Source organism: Hyperoodon ampullatus (assembly GCF_949752795.1).
Source record: "Hyperoodon ampullatus genome assembly, chromosome: 17".
In the NCBI taxonomy this organism is placed as follows: domain Eukaryota; kingdom Metazoa; phylum Chordata; class Mammalia; order Artiodactyla; family Ziphiidae; genus Hyperoodon; species Hyperoodon ampullatus.
In genome coordinates, this window is record NC_136930.1 from 77,445,716 (window position 1) to 77,464,533 (window position 18,818).

The 18,818-nt window shown below is 57.0% G+C and overlaps 1 protein-coding gene across 1 annotated transcript in view; it reads left to right on the forward strand.

Moving 5' to 3' along the window:
- Nucleotides 1-18,818, forward strand: part of MROH1 (maestro heat like repeat family member 1) — a gene marked incomplete at its 5' end in the record, with an annotated part of 54,233 nt that overhangs the window by 20,197 nt on the left and 15,218 nt on the right. Inside the window, 21 exon segments of the mRNA XM_079722230.1 lie at nt 2,400-2,473; nt 3,596-3,718; nt 8,651-8,680; nt 8,682-8,837; nt 8,972-9,116; nt 9,207-9,247; nt 9,560-9,701; nt 10,031-10,083; nt 10,660-10,767; nt 11,153-11,272; nt 11,476-11,598; nt 12,383-12,529; nt 12,622-12,648; nt 13,560-13,682; nt 13,807-13,886; nt 13,967-14,081; nt 14,083-14,256; nt 14,789-14,893; nt 16,825-16,960; nt 17,074-17,186; nt 18,244-18,396. Coding sequence (XP_079578356.1) covers nt 2,400-2,473; nt 3,596-3,718; nt 8,651-8,680; nt 8,682-8,837; nt 8,972-9,116; nt 9,207-9,247; nt 9,560-9,701; nt 10,031-10,083; nt 10,660-10,767; nt 11,153-11,272; nt 11,476-11,598; nt 12,383-12,529; nt 12,622-12,648; nt 13,560-13,682; nt 13,807-13,886; nt 13,967-14,081; nt 14,083-14,256; nt 14,789-14,893; nt 16,825-16,960; nt 17,074-17,186; nt 18,244-18,396 — 2,288 coding nt within the window.

Here is an 18,818-nt window from a genome sequence, read left to right on the forward strand (position 1 = left end):
AAACAATCTGAAAAAGAATAGATACATAGGGCTTCCTTGGTGGCTCAGTGGTTAAGAACCTGCCTGCCGATGCAGGGGACACGGGTTTGAGCCCCGGTCCAGGAAGATCCCACATGCCATGGAGCAACTGAGCCCGTGCGCCACAACTACTGAGCCTGCGCTCTAGAATCCACGAGCCACAACTACTGAGCCCACACACCTAGAGCCCGTGCTCCACAACAAGAGAAGCCACCGCAGTGAGAAACCCGCGCACCTCAGGGAAAGGTAGCCCCTGAGCACCACAGCTAGAGAAAGCCTGCGCGCAGCAACGAATGCAATGCAGTCAAAAAAAAAAAAAAAGAATAGATACGTATATGTATAACTGAATCACTTTGCTGAACACCAGCAACACTGTAAGTAAACTCTACTTCAGTAAAAAAGTAAACATTTTTAAAATTATGTATATATATATATATATATATAAATCTCTCCCTTTTGGGGGGCTTGGCCCTCGGTTTAATTTGCTTGTTTACAATTGTGGTAAAATACACATAACATAAAATTTTCCATGCTCCTCGTCATAGGTGTACACTCAGCAGCGTTTAGTACATTCACATTGCTGTGCAGCCACCTCCAGGACGCTTTTCATCCTGCAAACCTGAAACTCTGTCCCCACTAAACAACACTCCCCACATTTCAGTCCCTTTTAAACCGCAGGTTTCCTGTGCTCTTTTCTTTCCCTTGTAATTTATCCGTGGAAGAGCCTAGGCCATTGGACCTGTGGAGTTTCACACGGTCAGCTTGGCGGGCTGTGTCCTTGAGGTGCAGATTGAGGTTTACTCGTCCGTCTGGATTCTTGAAAGTTGGCAAGAACTCAGACTCCAGTGGAGTCCCTTTGGCAAGACTGTAGGGGGCACAGTGTGTACCCGGCGGCCTCGGCGGCACTGACGCTCGCCGCCTGGGGCACGGCTGGTGCTGCGCCGGTTCGCCGGGTGCCTTGACAAAGAGATGCTCTTCATCTGCCACTCAGCCACGCAGAAGTGTGGCTCCTGTAGGAACTGCAGGCTCAGCTGTTGGCTGCTTTGTTTTGTCAGTTTTCAAGCTAATACACTGGTCCCCTGTCACCTGCTAAAGGTGACCATTGCTCTTTAAAAATATCACAGGGACTCATGAATTCAAACATATTTGAGAAATTTCAGTTCATTGCAGTTATCACCATTATTTTTTAAATTAATTTTTATTGGAATATAGTTGATTTACAGTGTCATTTTAGATTCTGCTGTACAGCAAAGTGAATCAGCTGCACGTATCCGTATATCCCCTATTTTTTAGATTATATTCCCATCTAGATCATCACAGAGCACTGAGTAGAGTTCCCTGTGCTAGACAGTAGGTCCTTATTTGTTATCTATAGTTATTACCATTATTGGAGCTCAAATTGTGGCACCTCCGGGCAGTGGGGGAGACTTCTTCAGGTTCTGAGTCCTTTGATGATGAACTAAGCTCATCCTGTATATTTCTTGCCCCAGACCTGTAATCAGCCATTCCAGGCCGTGAGGCCTCCAGTTCCCGTGTGAGGTGGGAGCATGACACACCCCTCCCCTGGGGCTGTCCTTGGAATGACAGCGCCATCACTGTGCTCCCAGTCTCTGTTTTCATTAAAAATTTTTTTTTTTGGCCACGCCATGTGGCTTGCAGGATCTTAGTTCCCAACCAGGGATCAAACCCGGGCCAGGGAGGTCCCTCTTTGTTTTTATTTTTATTAATCTCATAACCACTTCTTGATATTCACTTTTTACCCCCATTTAAATATCAGAATGCAACTTCCCCGGCGGTCCAGTGGTTAGGACTCCGCGGTCTCACTGCCGAGGGTCCAGGTTCGATCCCTGGTCGGGGAACTAAGATCCCACATGCGGCGTGGTGCGGGCCCCCCACCTCAAAAAAATTAAAATAAATAAATATCAGGAAAGGAAGGGTTATACTGCTGGTCCTCAAAGTGGGGTCCTCAGCGCCAGCTCACCTGGGAATGTGTGAGAAGTGAACGCCTGAGCCCACCCGGGCCTGCAGGTTGGAGTGGGGAGAGGGGACAGCGACTGGTGATGCCTAACGAGCCTGCTGTGATTCTGATGCCCCAGGAGACCCCCTGGCCCTTGCACTTGAACTGGGATACCTACTCAGCCCGCTCTTTCTCTGCTGCCCTAAACTACAAACCTCCTAAATTTTTAATTGGGTGAAATAATGTTATTTGCTGAAAAAGGTCATTTCCCCCTCCCGCCCGCTGGAGAGAAATGGGTGGGCTTGTGCATATGCGGTCCACTCCTCCTGCCACGTGGAGGGCCACACTGAGGCCAGAACCCCGGCAGTGTGGCCTTGGGCCTTGTGGTGGGGAGGAGACTGAGCCATCTCTCTGTTTCCTGCAGCTGCTCAGATGGAAGTCAAGCAACCCTTTATTCTCTCCTCCATGAAGCCTCCTCTTCTGGATACCAATAGCAAGGTAAGTCAGCGGGCAGCCCTGGCTCCGCCGTGAGCAGCTGCGGGCCGTGTGGCCACCATTGACCCGGCAGCCGCCTCTCAGCCAGGCCAGACCTCAGTGGGTGCGTGCAGGCCTGGGCATCTGCCAAGCTGTGTGTCTGGGACCCCCAGCTTCCTCCTGATGGAGTTAACCAAGTATGAAGTTAGGAAGCGGTCCCCAAAACCACCTTGGGGTTCAATCGTTCTCTAGAAGAACCCCCAAACTCAAAAGAGTCGTCATACCCACATTATGGTTTATTACACCAAGAAGACACAGGCTGACATCAGCCACAGAAGAGGCACGAGGGGGCTGGCCCAGCAGGGTCTAAAGTCGGAGCCCCGCTGCCCTCTCCCTGTGGAGCCGTGGGCAGCCTGGGCTCCCTGGCAGTGCTGTGCCGGCTGCCCCCCAGGGAAGCCCCCAGCCTTGTGTCTGGGGTCTCTGTCGGTCCTCCGTCATGGAGACCTCAGAGTCCAGCCCCTCCTGGCCCGAAGCCCCCGCCCTCAACCATCACATGGTTAGGTGATTCAGCGTGGCCGAAGCCTCAGGGAAACGAGGACCCGGGGCTCAGGTGGGACATCCAAGAGCTTGGGGGCGACGCCCAGAGCCGAGGGCAGGGCTGATCCTCCCTCCTCGGGCTCAGCGGCAGCAGGTCCCCTCAGCTCTGTCCTGGGAAGAGGGTGCTGCTTCCGGCCACGACGGCCCAGCCGTTCCTTGGAGCCACCAGACAGAGTTACCGAAGGGGCTGGACAGCAGGACACTCAGAGCTCTCAGGAGTGTTTGAGTGACAAGTGCAGAGCAGGGACCTGGCCCAGAGGGCAAAACGGGGTCGGGAGACACCCAGGGAGGCGCCGGCCGCGTCGGGAGCCAGAGAGCAGCAGGGCTGGCTCCTGGGAGGGGTGGGGCTGGGGGAAAGAGGAGGAAGAGGCCTCCCCCTGGGGATGCGAGCGTGGCCGCAGGCTGGCCTTCGTAGCAGGGGTCTGGGGAGAAGGTGGGGGCAGGTACAGGCGCAGGCAGAGGGAAGGGTGAGGTTCTGTCGCCCAGCTGGGCCGTCGTGCTGTCCGGCGCTCCTCTGAGGCCCTTGCCACTCTCCCTTGGTCCGGGCAGGTGAAGCGGGCCGTGGTGCAGGTGATCAGTGCCATGGCCCATCACGGCTACCTGGAGCAGCCCGGAGGCGAGGCCATGATCGAGTACATCGTGCAGCAGTGCGCGCTGCCCCCCGAGGCGGAGGTAAGGGTGCGGCCCCACCCTCCTGCTCCTGGGCCCCTGATTCCCCACCTCTGTCGGGGGTGTTGTCACATGTGCCAGTGATTTGTTGTCTTACTGCTGAGTAGCATTCCGTGGTACGGACGTGCCAGTCTGTTAACCACTCTCTAGAGGAAGGAGCCTCCAGCTGTTTGCAGTGTGGCAGTTACGAGAAAAGCCACTGTGACCGTGTGGGTACAGGTTTCTGTGGGAGCATGCGTTTGCACACCTGGGTAAGCACGAATGGAAAGTGTGCATTTAATTTTATAAGAAATCTCCAAACGGTTTTCTGAAGCGGCTGTGCCATCTCACGGCCCCAGCAGCAGCGGATGAGAGGCCCTGTGGGCACTTGCAGGCTCGGGTCCGGGCTGTTTGTTTCTCAAGCTGTCCTGACAGGCTGGCATCTCACCAACGACCAATGTTTGCCATCCCCATGTCTTCCTTAAGTGTCTGTTCACAGCTTTTGCCTGTTCTTGAGTTGTTTACTTTCTTATTATTGAATACAGAGTGTTCTTTATATATTTTGGATGCAAGTCCTTTATCAGATTTATGGTTTGTAAATATTTTCTGACAAGTCTGTTGCGTCATACTTATCTTTTTATTTTCTTAACAATGTCTTTCAGAAGGCGGATGTTTTAATATTTTAGAAGTCCACTTTATCAGGTGTTTATTTATCGCTCTTGCTTTTGGTTCTAGCTAGTAAATCCTCTCTTAACCCAAGGTCACAAAGATGTTCTCCGATGTTTTCTTCTGGAAGTTTTAACTTCGAGGTTTTACATATAGATTTGTGATCCATTTTGAGTTAATTTTGTTTAGTGTGAGGTGTGGTTGTTAAGGCTCATTATTTTGCACGTGGATGTCCAGATGTCCTAGCACCATCTGCTGAAAAGACTTTTCTTTCCACGTGGATGAGTTGCCTTTGCACCTTTGTCAAAATCAAGTGACTGTGGACTCTGTTTTGCTCCACTGGTCTGCGTCTGTCCTTTTGTCAGGACCACACTGTCTTGCCTGAAGCTTTACAGTAAATTCTGGAGCAAAGTAGCATGAGTCCTCTAACTTCAGTCTTCTTTTCTAATTCATTTGGCTATTATAGTTCCTTCACTTATCCATATAAATTTTAGAATCATCTTGTTGATTTCTACAAAAATAAACCTATTAGAATTTTATTTATTTGTTTATTTATTTGTTTTTATTTTTGACTGCGTTGGGTCTTCATTGCTGCACGTGGGCTTTTCTAGTTGCGGCGAGTGGGGGCTACTCTTTGTTGCCGTGCGTGGGCTTCTCATTGCAGTGGCTTCTCTTGTTGCAGAGCATGGGCTCTAAGCACGCAGGCTTCAGTGGTTGTGGCTCACAGGCTCAGGAGTTGTGGCTCACAGGCTCTAAAGCGCAGGCTCTGTAGTTGTGGCACACGGGCTTAGTTGCTCCGCGGCATGTGGGATCTTCCTGGACCAGGGCTCGAACCTGTGTCTCCTGCATTGGCAGGCGGATTCTTGACCACTGTGCCGCCACGGAAGCCCACCTATTATAATTTTGACTGGGATTGTGTTGAATCTGTAGACTCTTCGGGAAGAATTGCTATCTTTTGATGAATTGATGTTGTCTTCCCATCTATGAAAATGGTGCATTACATTTACTTAGGTCATCTTTGATTTCTTTCGTCAGTACTTCATAATTTTAAGCATATAGATTCTGCACATATTTTATTAGATTTGTAACTATGTTTTTAGTGCTATTGTAATAGTATAGTTTTGTTAATTTCAAGTTCCAGTCGTTCATTGCTAGTGTGTAGAAATAGTTGATTTTTACATATTGACCTTGTATCCTGTGGCCTTACTTTTTATCGATTCTTTGAGATCTTCTACATGGAACGTCATGTTTTCCAATAGACAGCTCAATCTTTTCCAGTCTGAATGCCTTTTATTTCTTTTTCTGGCCTTATTGCCTTGGTTAGAATCTCCATTACAATGCTGAATACAAGTGATGAGCGCAGACACCCTTACTTTGTTTCCATTCTAAGGGGAACACATTCAGTCTTTTAATATTAAAGATTCTGCTTTCAATTCTTTTGAATTTGAAATGGACATAAATGATTGCTTTTTAGGTATTGAATTCCTTGCAGTGCCAAGATAAACCACACTTGGTCATGATTTATAATGCTTTTAATATATTGCAGGACTTGATTTCCTGATACTTTGTTGAGAGATTTTGCACCTCTTCAAGAGGGTTATTGGCCTATACTTTCCTGTAATGTCGCTCTCTGGTGATCCTTCATTAGGTGAGTTTGGACATGTCCCCTCCTCTTCTAACTTATGGAAGAGTTTGTGAAGATTTGGTATTTTTTCCTTAAGTCTTTGGTAGAATCCCTCAGTGGAACTACGTAGGCCTGGAGGTTTCTTTGTTGAAAAGCTTTTAACCATGAATTGTTTCCTAGACAAAGAACTATTTAGGTTATCTGTTTTCTTGAGCAAGCTTTGGTGGTTTGTGTCTGGGTAAAGGGTCCTAAGACCACCTACATGCTTGGTGGTTCACCAGAAGGGCTTGTAGGACTCAGAGGTAACTGTCCTCATAGCTAAAATCCATGTGCAGGTTTCCTGTGTGCTCCCAGGAGGGGCCACACGGAGCACACTCCCTCCCGCATCAGAGGGATGCAGCCCAGGGAAGCCCATCTGACAGCCTGAGTCCAGGTTGTTACTGGAGGTAGGCACCTTCTGCCACAGCCAGCAAAATGCCAGACTCCCAGGGGAGCCCGTGTTCAGCGCTTAGGCAGCCAAAACAGTCTTACTTCTCACTTAGGGAAGTTTCAAAAGACGAGTTCCTGGATGTAAAATGTTTCAGGTGCTGTGGAAGAGAGTATGGCAGGTCTTCAAACAATTAAAAACAGAATTACCATATGATCCAGCAATTCCACTTCTGGGTATTTACCCAAAAGAAATGAAAGCGGGATCTTGAAGAGATACTTGCACGCCCATGTTTGTAGCAGCGTCATTCACGATAGCCAAGAGGTAGAAGCAGCCCAAGTGTCCATCAAGGGGTGACTGGCTAAGCACGGTCTGCTCTGTCTGTATAGTAGAATGTTACTCAACCTTAAAAAGGAAGGAGGGGGCTTCCCTGGTGGCGCAGTGGTTGAGAGTCTGCCTGCTGATGCAGGGGACGCGGGTTCGTGCCCCGGTTCGGGAAGATCCCACGTGCCGTGGAGCGGCTGGGCCCATGATCCATGGCCGCCGAGCCTGCGCGTCCGGAGCCTGTGCTCCGCAACGGGAGAGGCCACAGCAGTGAGAGGCCCGCGTATCGGGAAAAAAAAAAAAAAAAAAAGGAAGGAGATTTGGACACATGTTACAACATGTGTAAACTTTGATAACTTGCTGATTAAAGTTTTCCCTACTAGTTTTAGCATCAGTTGTTCATTTTCTAACTCCATTAATTTTCTATACTTATTTTTTTGGCCTTCTGTTGTGACAAAGAGCTTTTTGCTATTTTTATGTTCATATATAATATCTCAGTGTGGATTCATGGGTTACTATTTCATGCATTTCTGTCGTTGGTTTTGGTGGTCAAATTGTTCTGAGTTTGGCCTGTGAGAGTCCCCATGGAGCGGGCTCCTGTGTCCTTGAGGCAGGGCACGTCTCCATCTTTTTTTGAGTGAGCCTTTCCTTGTTTTCTGGCACAAGAAGATGTTCCAGGCTCACCTGACCTGTCCTTACCTCTAGCTCTGTGGACACTTTTCAGATAAGCTCTTTTTATCTTTTATTTCTGGGGGGAATTTGTCTCCTTTATCTCTTGAATTTTTTCTTGCTCTCCATTTTTATTTCTCTCTCATTCCAGCACTTCTGTTATCTGAATGTTAGCACTTCTTTAATATCTTTCTTTTTCATTTCCTTGGTCTTCAATCTGTTCTTCCAAGTCAGTAATTTCTTTATTAACAGCAACCATTTCACTATTAATTTCTTGAATCAAATTCTGTATTTAACTGTTAGATTCTTTCACATGTTTTTCTTGTTCTTGGTTCATATTAATATTTTCCCACCTATAGTATGTTTTTCAGGTTAAGTTTATGTTCTTGGTCTATGGGTCCTGATAGTTCTGCTTTTGTTGGGCTTTGTATGTGTCCTCAGTGTTCACTATTGGATAGTTTGCAGTTTCTGTGTGATTTCTTTATTAACCCAAAGTTTCTTTTAGGATGTTTAAAGTTTTCTAGGTGATTAGCTTTTCGTGGCTACTGTGGGTTTGTAATTTTATTGCGTTCTCTACATTGAATCTGGCCAGGTTTATTTTTGCTTCTAAGAGTTTGTTGAGATCTTCTTTTTAGCCTAATAGGTGGTCAGACTTTCAAAGTTGTTTGTGTGTATTTGGTATTAAGATTTATCTATATTTTTAGAGCATGCTTTAAAAATTGCTATTTAGACCCTATTAAATACCTCTGTTTTTTCTACTCCATCTTTGATTTCTCAGGGAGAGGTGTTAAATGTCTCCTACAGTCATTGCAGTTTTCCCAGGTTCTCTTGGTTTTCAGTGTTTGCTTTTCGGTATTTCAAAGCATGAGTTGAAGACTCAGAGTGTTTGGAGAACAGAGTCCTTTTCCGCATGGAAGGTTCCCAGGGAGCCGGGCCCTGGAGCACTGTCTCCTCAGGTCTGGGAGAAGCCACTGGCCCATCGGGTTCTGGAGCTTGTCTCTGTTCTTCGTAGAAAATGCCATTTTCTCAGCCTATTATCAGGTCCACAAAGGGCCTCCGGTTTCTGTGGACATTGGCATTGCCCACCAGGGCGGAGTCAAGGTTCCCTCTGTTCTGGTGGCTGAACCAAGCCTGGTGAGCCGGCTTCCTTGGGCGATTTTAGTGCAGAGTGAGCTTCCTGCCCGTGACAGGTGACATGGGCATCCCCTCAGTGGGGGCTGGGCAGGGTCTGTCCTGCTTCGCTCAGGCCGTGTCCTCGGGGCCAGAGCCCACGATGGTGTAACCTGGAGAGCAGAGAGCACACACTCCGCCCTCCCCTCCTGCAGCCTCAGAAGCTGGGCGCCGACAACGAGGCCCTGGCGGCAGACAGCGTGCGGGCCATCAGTGTCAGCACCCTCTACCTGGTCAGCACCACCGTGGACAGGATGGGCGACGTGAGAGCCACTCACCCCCTGGGACCCACCGCGCCCCTCCTGACCCCTCGGCCCGGGGGTCTGCTGCCCGCCCACCCGGGAGCGGGTGCAGGGAGGCTGCACGTGCCTGCAGACCCCCCTGCTGCTGCCCCCAGGTCCTCTGGCCATACCTGCTCAAGTTCCTCATCCCCGTGCGGTTCACCGGGGCGCTGACCCCGCTCTGCAGGAGCCTCGTGCACCTGGCCCAGAAGAAGCAGGAGGCGGGGGCCCACGCCCTCCTCATTCAGTACAACGGCAACGGTGCGCCCCCGGCCCTGGCCCGGCCCCCCAGCCCACCTTGACCCCCGGGCGCGGGCGGCCCTGAGTGTTGCATGTCTGTCTCCCCTGCAGTGACCCTTCCGTCTCCCTACGCCATGACCACCAGGCTCCTGGTAAGCAGTGCACTGGGGGCTTGCTTTCCCAGAAGCATCACCTCCCCTGGCAGGTGACCGCTGGGCGGCCGCGCACTCTGGGGATGGTGGGGAGGAATGGGCTCGCTCCTTTGTCCCCGTCCTCACCCTGTCCTTGCTGTGAGAAGGACACTGTCTCGCAGTGGGGACTGTCGGGTGCTCCAGGCGGGGTTTTGGGGAGCTGCGTCTCTGGGGCTTCTTGCCCCACCTGGGAGGCCGTGCTCGGCCTCGTGTGGGGCGCTGGGGCGCTGTGGCCCTGGGCGCCGGTGGAGAGCTCACTTCCGGCTCCTCCAGGCCGTGTCTTCCAGCCCCTGCCTGGGGGGCGGCCGCGGGGCGGCCTCGCTGCGCCTCCTGAGCGTCCTTCACCGGGACATCCATCCTGCGCTGGGTCCGCGCTGGGCGACCGCCATCCCCCTGCTGCTGGAGCACCTGGACGGTGAGGCCCAGAGGTGGACGGCGCCGCTCCTCCTCTGATCCCGTTCTTTCAGCCAGTCGGCACCAAGCCTGGCCAGTGGGGACCAGGGTTTTGAAAGTTGGAAGAAATGGCCTCTGCTGTGGTTCAGGAAAGGGCCTGGACAGTGGGGCTGAAAAGATGCTCCCTGCTGGTTGTCACCTGGGAGCACACTGGATGTGGGCACGCGCAGCCCTTTCTTCCTCTGTGCTAGAGTTGATGGGGCCAGGCAGGGGGTGGTGCTCTGAGCCCTGCACTCCTGCCTGTGGGCATGGGTCTGTCTGCTGGGCTGAGTGGATGACTGGTCGTTTCAGGATATACGGAGGAAACCCTGTCGCGGAAGGAATGGGAGGAGAAGCTGCTGATGGTGAGAGAAGGGAGAGGAGGCGAGAGTGTAGCCTGTCTTGGACCCAGGGGCCTTTTCTGGCCTGGGCGGGGATTGGACCCAGGGGCCTTTTCTGGCCTGGGCGGGGATTGGACCCAGGGGCCTTTTCTGGCCTGGGCGGGGAGAGCTTGGGGCAGCCAATGCTAGGGGAACTGTACCTTCCCAGGGTTGTGATGTTTGCCTTGACCTAACGGTGTGGCTGGGGGAGGAGCAGAGGGACAGGTGGGTGTCTCTGGGGGTGAGCACTGCCTACTGACCTCACAGATTGTCACCCTGCTGTGATCAGTCAAATCACAGGGGCTTCGAGCTGCTCTGGCCGCTGGAGCCTTCTCTCCTCTCCCCTGCCTGGCTCAGAGCTGTCTGTGCCCCTGTGTGCTGCGTGCCTGACCACCCAGAATTTGTTTTGTCTGGGCTCGAAAGTGATCTACAACCCTTCAGAGCCATGGCACAGGACCCTGAGGTCCCTGCCTGTGACACCCCCAGGCATTGGGTCCCTCCCCAGCCAGTCCAGTGAAAGGCCGAGCTCCGGCCCCTCATTGGTAGAGCTCCTGCCCACAGTTCCTTCGGGACACTCTGGCTGTTGTGTCTGACAACACATGGATTTGCCAGCTGAGCCTGGAGATGTGCAAGCAGCTACCCAACTACAACGGGACGCCCCAGGAGAAGGTGCAGGGGGAGGGGGGACGCCCCAGGAGGAGGTGTGGGAGGATTACCTGCTGGGCTCTTGTGGGCCTGGTCCTCAGTCCCTGTTCCTTGGTTCTCTGTCACTTGCTGCCTGAGCCTGTCTCTGGTGGCCCCTGTGGTCCAGGCAGAGGCTGGACGGGAAGGCCTGGGAGCCTCCTGGTAGCGGCTGATGGCTGGGAGATGCAGGGGCTCCGCACCCACCTCCTACTCCTCAGACACTGCCCAGAACTCATCTGGTCCTTGCAGCGCTCGGTGTCGTGGGTTCCCACGTCCGCTGGCAGCGCGAACACCGCCGGGGCAGCGCTGCGGGAGTGCCGGCCATCCCTCTGCTCGGGAGGCGCAGCGCTGTTCTCTGACTTCGTTGCAGAACTTCCTGTATAAATGCATAGGAACCACCTTGGGTGCTGCTTCAAGTAAGGAGGTGGTGAGAAAGCATCTGCAGGAGCTGCTGGAAACGGCCAGATACCAGGAGGAGAGCGAGCGTGAGGTGGCCGCCCCTCCCCACGGGAAGCCCGGGTGCCCGCAGGCTTGCTGGCAGTGCCCACTCTGTCCTCTCAGGCGTGTAGCCAGCGTGTGTACCTGTGGGTGTGTGTGGTGTGCACAGATGCACTGGATGGTGTGCGCATGCATGTGTACTCCTCTCCGTCCCCGACCCTGCCCAGGTGTGAGTGCACCTGTGTACCTCCCCAGGGCCTTGCCTGTTGCTTTGGGATCTGTGCCAGCTCCCACCTGGATGACACCCTGGCCCAGCTGGAGGACTTTGTAAAGTCAGATGTGTTCAGAAAATCCGCCGGCATTTTCAACATTTTTAAGGTACAAAGGTCAGGCTGACCGCTGAAGGGGAGGTCTGGGGTGGGCCTGTCCTGTGATTTTTGTCTTAGCCGTGGTACCCTGCATTTTGAGATTCTGTGGGGTGGAGGGTTGGTCCTGGCGCTTCCTAGGCTTTGGTGCCTCGCACGTTGGGGGTGGGTCAGGGAGCTGGCATCCGGTCGTGGGCGGGGCTGGCGGATGAGGGCTCCCTCCCAGCTGGTGACTGGGGCAATGAGAGGGGCTCAGGGCAGCAGCGCTGGGGGAGGCCACCTTCCTGTCCCACCGCCTATCTGTGCGTCCTCTGCCCCCTGGTGGCCAGTGGAGGCTGCGTGCTCGCTGAAGCCCCATGGGGGGCTGGACCCCCGCTGTGGGCCTCCACCCCAGCCCTTGTCCCTAGGTTTTCAGTCTCCCTGTGCCTGGGTCAGCCAGTGACAGAATCTCAGGGCTGTGTAGTGTGAACAGGCCCTGAGGACGGAGGGGGGCTCCTGGGCAGCCACCAAGCGAAGGCAGGGACCCCACCTCTGGCCCTTCCGTTGCTCTCAGCCCGCCGGCTCTTCCTCCTGCGTGCCCCTCCTGCCTCGGTCCCCAGCAGGCCCGAGCCTGCCCAGTCCTGTCCTGTCCTGCTGTTCCCGACCTCGGGGCTCTCTGCGTTGGGTGGTGCCTGGGTGGTGCCTCCCTCCCGCCCAGCTGTGCCCTTCTTCCTGTGCACGTGGGGTTGGAGTGCTCGGCTGCTGTGGGGGGGCGGTGTTCGTGTCACAGAGCCCTGCTGATGCCTCCGGCCTCTCAGGATCGGAGTGAGAACGAGGTGGAGAAAGTGAAGAGCACACTGATCCTGTGTTATGGGCACGTGGCAGCGCGGGCCCCCCGCGAGCTGCTGCTGGCCAGGGTGGAGTCAGACATCTTCCGGAACATGTCCCAGTGCTTCAGCACCAAGGTGGGTGCCCAGCCGTGTCGCGGGGAGGGAGAGAGGGAGGGGTGCCGCCACTGGGGCCTCACGTGCTAACTCATGTCACCTCTGTCGTTCAGGTTCTGGGGATAAAGGTAGAGACCAAGGTACAGTGTGCAGGAGTGGAGTGGGGGCTCTGCTTTTCTCTCTTCTCCAGGCTGGGCCGTGAGCTGCCGGGGCGGCAGCCGGGGTGCTCACTGGGGCTTCCTGGTCCCAGTCCAAGGGCAGAGCATTCGGGACATCCCTCCGGGGCCTGTCGCCACCGCCTCGGAGCAGAATGGGGGCCCAGGAGCTCCTTCACTGGCCCAGGCCCTGGACGGTGGGTGGGAAGGAGGGGGAGGTGAGGGCTCGCAGGCTGGGCGCGGGGCCTCGGCCGCAGCCCCTCTCCTGGCTCTGCCCCCTGACACCCACGGCTGCCCTCTTGGCCAGCGCCAGGGAGGGGTGAGTTCTGCAGCCAGTGACAGTGGCCTCCGGCCTCACTAACATGTTTCCCTCTGGACTTTCTGGCACTAACCTGGAAGCCCCCTCTGGAGCGGCTGGGTCTCCCCTTAAAGAGCAGACCCTCCACCCCGGGTCCCCTGCAGTCGGCCGGGCGGTGGGGCTGTGCTGAGAGTGGTCTCTCTGACTGAGTGGGGGGCAGTCCCCCTCTGCCGGGGCTCTTCTTGGGCAGCAGGCTTCCCCTCCACCTTGGGAGCACCTCCAGCCACCCCACTGGTGGATGGAGCGGGCGTCTGCCTACGGCGTCTGCCTGGGGCCGTGACCCGGGGCCCTCCAGGCCCAGGCCGGGCAGACAGCCAAGGGCCCCGGGTTCCCTCACAGACCCCCCGTGGCCCACGGCGGGGGCTGGCCAAGAGCCCCAGAGTGGAGGGGAGCGTTTCTGGCTTTGGCGGGAAGAGCGGGCCGGTGGTCTGGTCTCGCTGCTGTGGGCGGCCCCCACCCCGGCTCAGCGCCAGGGGCCTAGAGGGCGCGGCTGCTGCCTCGGGCCTTGGTGCCTACCTGCAGCCCAGCGTCCCCGCAGGACCTGGCCCTGAGGCTGTGCCTCGCGCAGAGCGTTTGCATGGCCAGCCAGGCCATCTGCAGCAGCTCCCACGGCAGCTCCTTCCAGCTCTTGAGGAAGCCGGAGCTGGTGGCGCAGATGATGGTGAGCGCCGGCGGGGCCTGGGGAGGGGCCTGAGTGCCCCAGTGGGTGAGGGGCGGCGCTGGCTGGGAGGCGGGGAGGCAGGCCGGTGCTGTGGCCAAGGGCCATCCCGCGGCTGCTCCCCCAGGAGTTCATCAAGGCCGAGCCCTCGGACTCCCTGAGGACGCCCATGCGGAAGAAGGCCATGCTCGCCTGCACTTACCTGGCGTATCCTTTCCTCCGGGGGCTGGGGGCCCCGGCCGGGGGGCCCCTCTGCGTGAGCGCTGGGCCCTTAACTCGAGGCTCAGCTCCCTGGAGCCGGCGCTGGAGGGGCAGGCGCAGGCGGACCTGATCCACAGCTGCCTTCACGGCGTTATGGCCGTGCTGCCTGAGCCCGAGGGGGTGGACGGCCACCAGGAGGTATGAGCATGGCCCTGGCCGCACGGATGCCCATGCGCGGGTGGCAGGGTCACGGTGGGACCGGCCGCTTCTCTCGTTCCAGCCCCTGTACCTGGACACCATGCAGGCCCTCAAGGACTTACTGACAAGCCTCCTTCAGCGAAACATGACCCCCCAGGGCCTGCAGGTCATGGTGGAGGTGTGTGGTGGGTGTGCGCTTCACCAGGGCGGGGGCGCCGTGGGGACAGTGTGGTATGCTATGCAAGGAGGTGGGGGGGGGTCTGTGAGCGGCGGGGGGACCCCCTCCTGCCTGGGTGGGTATGCAGATGGGTGTGGTCCCCGACCCAGATGGGGGCCCCGAGCTGGTTCTCCCCTCCCCTCCATCACATGGTGCCGGGATGGAGAGACCCTGAGGTACCCCAGACATGCACTCCTGACCTTCTGGGGCCATCGTGATGGCAGACTGGCCTGCGGTGGCCTACGGCATGGCTTCCTGCCCTTTGCAGCACTGCAGTGGGCTGGGGCGGGACCAACCCACTCCTAGGAACACCCTGTCCCTCTGTATGCCTGACTTGCTCTGGGTGGCCGTGGCCATGAGCCAGGCCAGCAGGACGGAGTGACGGGGCGGGGTGCGCTGCACAAGGGGCTTGCTCTGACCTGGCACACTGGCCTCCACACCCAGAAGGGTGGCTGTAGGCAGGGCACCTATATGAAGCCCCCCTCTTCCCCAGCACCTGAGCCCATGGATCAAGTCCCCGAGGGGCCACGAGCGGGTGCGAGCGCTTGGCCTGAGCGCTTTCCTGCTGCAGTACTTCCTGAAGCACCTGCACATCAGCGTGAGTACCCAGGTGGCGACCCGCATGGCCACTCCCTTGCCCTGTCCCTATTCCTGGCCCCTCGGCTTGGGGACCACTGCCTGGGGCCCTTGTGCCTCTGAGTGCCAGCACGCTCTCTGCCCTTTGCCCAGCTGCTGCCTGGGCTCATCCCGCATCCCAGCGAGTGCCACCGTCCTCTTTCTGGCCGTGGACGGAGGACCATGAGGGCCAGGAACTGTCCTCAGGACTGGCCGCTCGGTGTCAACCTGATGGGCACCCTCGTCCTCGGGAGCGGGATCATGGGCCGGGACTGGCGCCTGATGTGCTCCCCAGAGGAGGGAAAGGGTGATGGGGACCTGGGTGTGAAAGGAGAGCAGGAGGGCGTTCGCGGCAGAAGCACCAGTTTGGGCAAAGGCAGGGGGGCCTGAGCCCACGGAATGCTGCGGAAAAGGCAAGTATTGTTCAGTGGTTGGAGTGGGTGGGAAGGAGCTTCGTCCAAGGACCGCGCGGGTATTATGCATTTTAACATTTGCTAAGAGTAAGCAGCTCCTTTTCACGTTTTCAGAGTTTCACAGTTCTTTCAAGACCATTAATCAAGTGGTTTGAGGGTCCTCAAATGCTCCCAGCGCGGCTTTATGGGGGCATGAACCCCACATTTTCGTGTGTTGAGCAGTAACATCTTTTAATAATGGGCCTTTCCATCCAGGTCCCTCTGGGCCCCTCAGAGGCAGGTTCTGGGTTGCAGGTTCTGTTGCCGTTGTCAGCCTAACTTTTTCTCCCACTGTATTTAATAATTTGCTTATTGCTGGTAGGCAGGAAAACGATGGATTATTGGCTATTTAGGAACTGGGTAGTTTATAAGATTCCGCTGTTTTTTCTAATGAAGCTTTGATTAATTCTCTGTGCTCTTCAGATACAGTCATCATAGTTTACAAATGTCGCGAGTTTGGCCTTTCTCCCCCAATATTGATGCACGTTAGTTCGTGCTGCCGTTGGAGGGAAGATGAAAGCTGGCGGCAGCCCCAAGCCTTTACGGTCTCACTCTTAAGAGCGATGCTTGATCTGGTTGGCAGTATTTATTTTTCGTCGTGTTCGGAAGCATCTGTCTGTTTGCTCGCTTAGACGGCTTTTCCCACCCAGGTTCTCCTGTGGCCTGTTGTTCATGTAACCCTGGTCCAGCCAGAGTTCACGTTTGTTTGTGACGAGACAGAGCTCTGCCCTCACTAAGAGGAACAGCAGCTGGTGGTCCTCTGTCCAGCGCTCCAGCCTTCCCGCCTTCCGGAGTCCCCTCTGGTGACTTCTGGGAGGAGCAGCAGCCCGGGAGCCCTACACGTCCTTAAGGAGCCTGTGCAGGGCAGGGGCGGGGCGCGGTGCTTCCCTGGGGAGGCCTCTCGTGTAGGGGGCTGACAGCAGGGTGGTGGAGCCAGGAAGGCTGAGGGCTGCGTGTTGGCGGGGGCGGTAGTTGATGTCCCCAGGTCCAGGGCGTAGGAGGCAAGGCCCTTTGCTAAGAGCAGGGTCAGGAAGGCTTCGTATTTGAGGAGAGCAGGAAAGGCTCTGAAAGGTGGGACCAGGACCGAATTAGGAGGAGAGGGGTCTCGTGCAGCAGCCCCCTTACCAGACGGCGGGTTTGCCTTCTGGGGCGGGGACTTCCCATGTGTCTGCTGAGGCAGCAGAGCCCGACCGGCCCTCTGCCTGCACACACCTACTCGCCCGGCCCTCCTCCCCTCTTAGGGACCTGCACTTGGGGGCTGAGGGTCGCCATGCAGGAGGAGGAGCTGGACAAGGGGCCCTGCTGGCCACAGGGGTGGACAGGGGCTGCCCTTCTGCTCACACCCCTGCCCATATCTGGGTGCAGGCGGCACCTGCCCACCGCAGCATCTCCTGAGCTCCAGCCCCCATCTCTGGCCATCTGCCCCCGTGGCCCTACAGCACCCGCACATCTGCCTCTCCAGGCCCTGGTGCCCTTCCACAACCTGGGCCTCCTCCTCGGCCTCTTCTCCCCACGGTGCGCGGACCTATGGCCTGCCACCCGCCAGGAGGCTGTGAGCTGTGTCTACTCCCTGCTCTACCTCCAGCTGGGCTACGAGGGTGAGCCCCTGGCTGGGCCGAGGTGCGGGGGGTGTGGTGAGGGAGCAGAGTCGGGGCCTCCGGAGGCCAGCGGAGGCCTCCACCCAGCCCTGCACTCCGTCCCGCCGCTGCAGGCTTCTCCCGCGATTACCGGGATGATGCGGTTGAGCAGCTCCTCAGCCTCAAGGACGGCCTGGTGCACCCTGACCCCGCCATCCTGTTCCACACCTGCCACAGCGTAGCCCAGGTACCTGCCAGGGCCCCTGCGAGGGAAGGAGGGGCTGCACGGTCAGGGCCCAGGGCGCCTCTGCGGCAGCTCCTCTCGCGCACGGGCTCCATGGGTGCCGGGCCGGGCACGCGGACGGGTCCCACTCAGAGAGTTTGGTGTCCAGCACCACCTCCCGCCCCCTCCTGTGCTTGCTGGGGTCCCCCCTCCCTCCGAGGCCCAGCGGGGAGGGTGTGGGCAGGAGCCCAGCCCCGGCTCCAAAGGGTTGAGAAAGCTGCCCCTAGCCCACCCCGTGAGCCCCCAAGCCAGGGCGGTGCTGTTGTTCCATTTGGTGATGGAAATGGCCCTCAGGGGTCAGGAGGCTTTCTCTCCTGCCGAAGAAGGAAGGGAAGGGGGTGGCGGGGGGGAGGGGGAGGGGGCTGCTCAGACACTGGGAAGCAAAGACCCTGCCCTGGGCGAGTCCAGGCAGAGCGGAACTGTATGTTTGGGATCAGACTTCTTGGATATTCGACCACTTTTATTTCTTCTTCGTACAAAGTTTATCTGCTTTAACTCCTGGTTGCTCTCTTCTGTGGAGGGAAGGGCAGGGGCTGCAGGGGGAGCTGAAGGTCCGCAGAGTCTCGGTGGCCGGGCCGTCCAGGGTGGAACATGCCACCATCTGCCCTTGACTCTGTGTATTCTAGAGAGTTCTAGAGAGGCTGCACCACCAGGGCCACTCCCAGCCCACCCCACTGGTCAGGAGGAGCCTCAGGGAGGGCACACTGACCTGGGCCCTGCAGCTGCCCAGGGACCCCCTTCCAGGGGCCTGGGCCTGGAGGCCCTGGAGGCTGCCTCCTGGACCTGGCCAGGCTTCAGTCTGGGGATAGGGGCTCCCGTGCCTGGGCCACCCCACCCTTGCACTGGCAGGAGCTCCCGAAGCCTTACAGGGCTTGTAAGAGGGTGGGAAAGGCTGGAGGAGGGAACTGAGAGGCGGAAATGTTGTCAGCCCTTCCCCGGAAACTCGAGCCCCTGGGATGTTCCGCCGGGAAGGTGTGCTGACCCTGTGCTCTCAGCCTTCCTGACGCCACTGCCCTCCTAGATTATTGGCAAGCGCCTCCCGCCAGATCAGCTCATCAGCCTCTTGCTAACCCTGTTTGAGGGCCTGGGAGACCCCGACAAGAACTGCTCCCGAGCCGCTACGGTGATGATCAACTGCCTGTTGAAGGAGCGGGTCAACGTGCTCCTGGAGAAGGTGGGGCCGGTCGAGGCTGGGGCGCGGATTGGCGGGGGCCGGGTGGGGGCGTGGTCTCGTCTGGGCCGTGCCCAGAGCGTGGGTGGGCGGGGCTGGGTACCTTGGGGCGCCCCGCCCCACTCCCGCTCTCCGGAGGTTCGGCCCTCAACTCTCAGCTCCTGTTCCCTGTGGGCCTGAGTTGGACGAATCCTTCTCTCCTCTTTGAAGACAGAGTTAAGTGAAAGTAACTGCGGAGCGCTTAAGGGCGGAACAGGCAATTGAGAGGGAAGTGCCAGTGCTAGGGGCTATCACCTGGCACCAGCCAGCACTGGCTGAGCCCCCTGCTCACTCTGCCGGTGAAGACGCAGGTCCGGAGGGTCCCCAGGTGCCTGCACAGAGGGCTCCGCGGCGGGTCTGGCCCAGAGCAGAGGTGCCCGGGACGC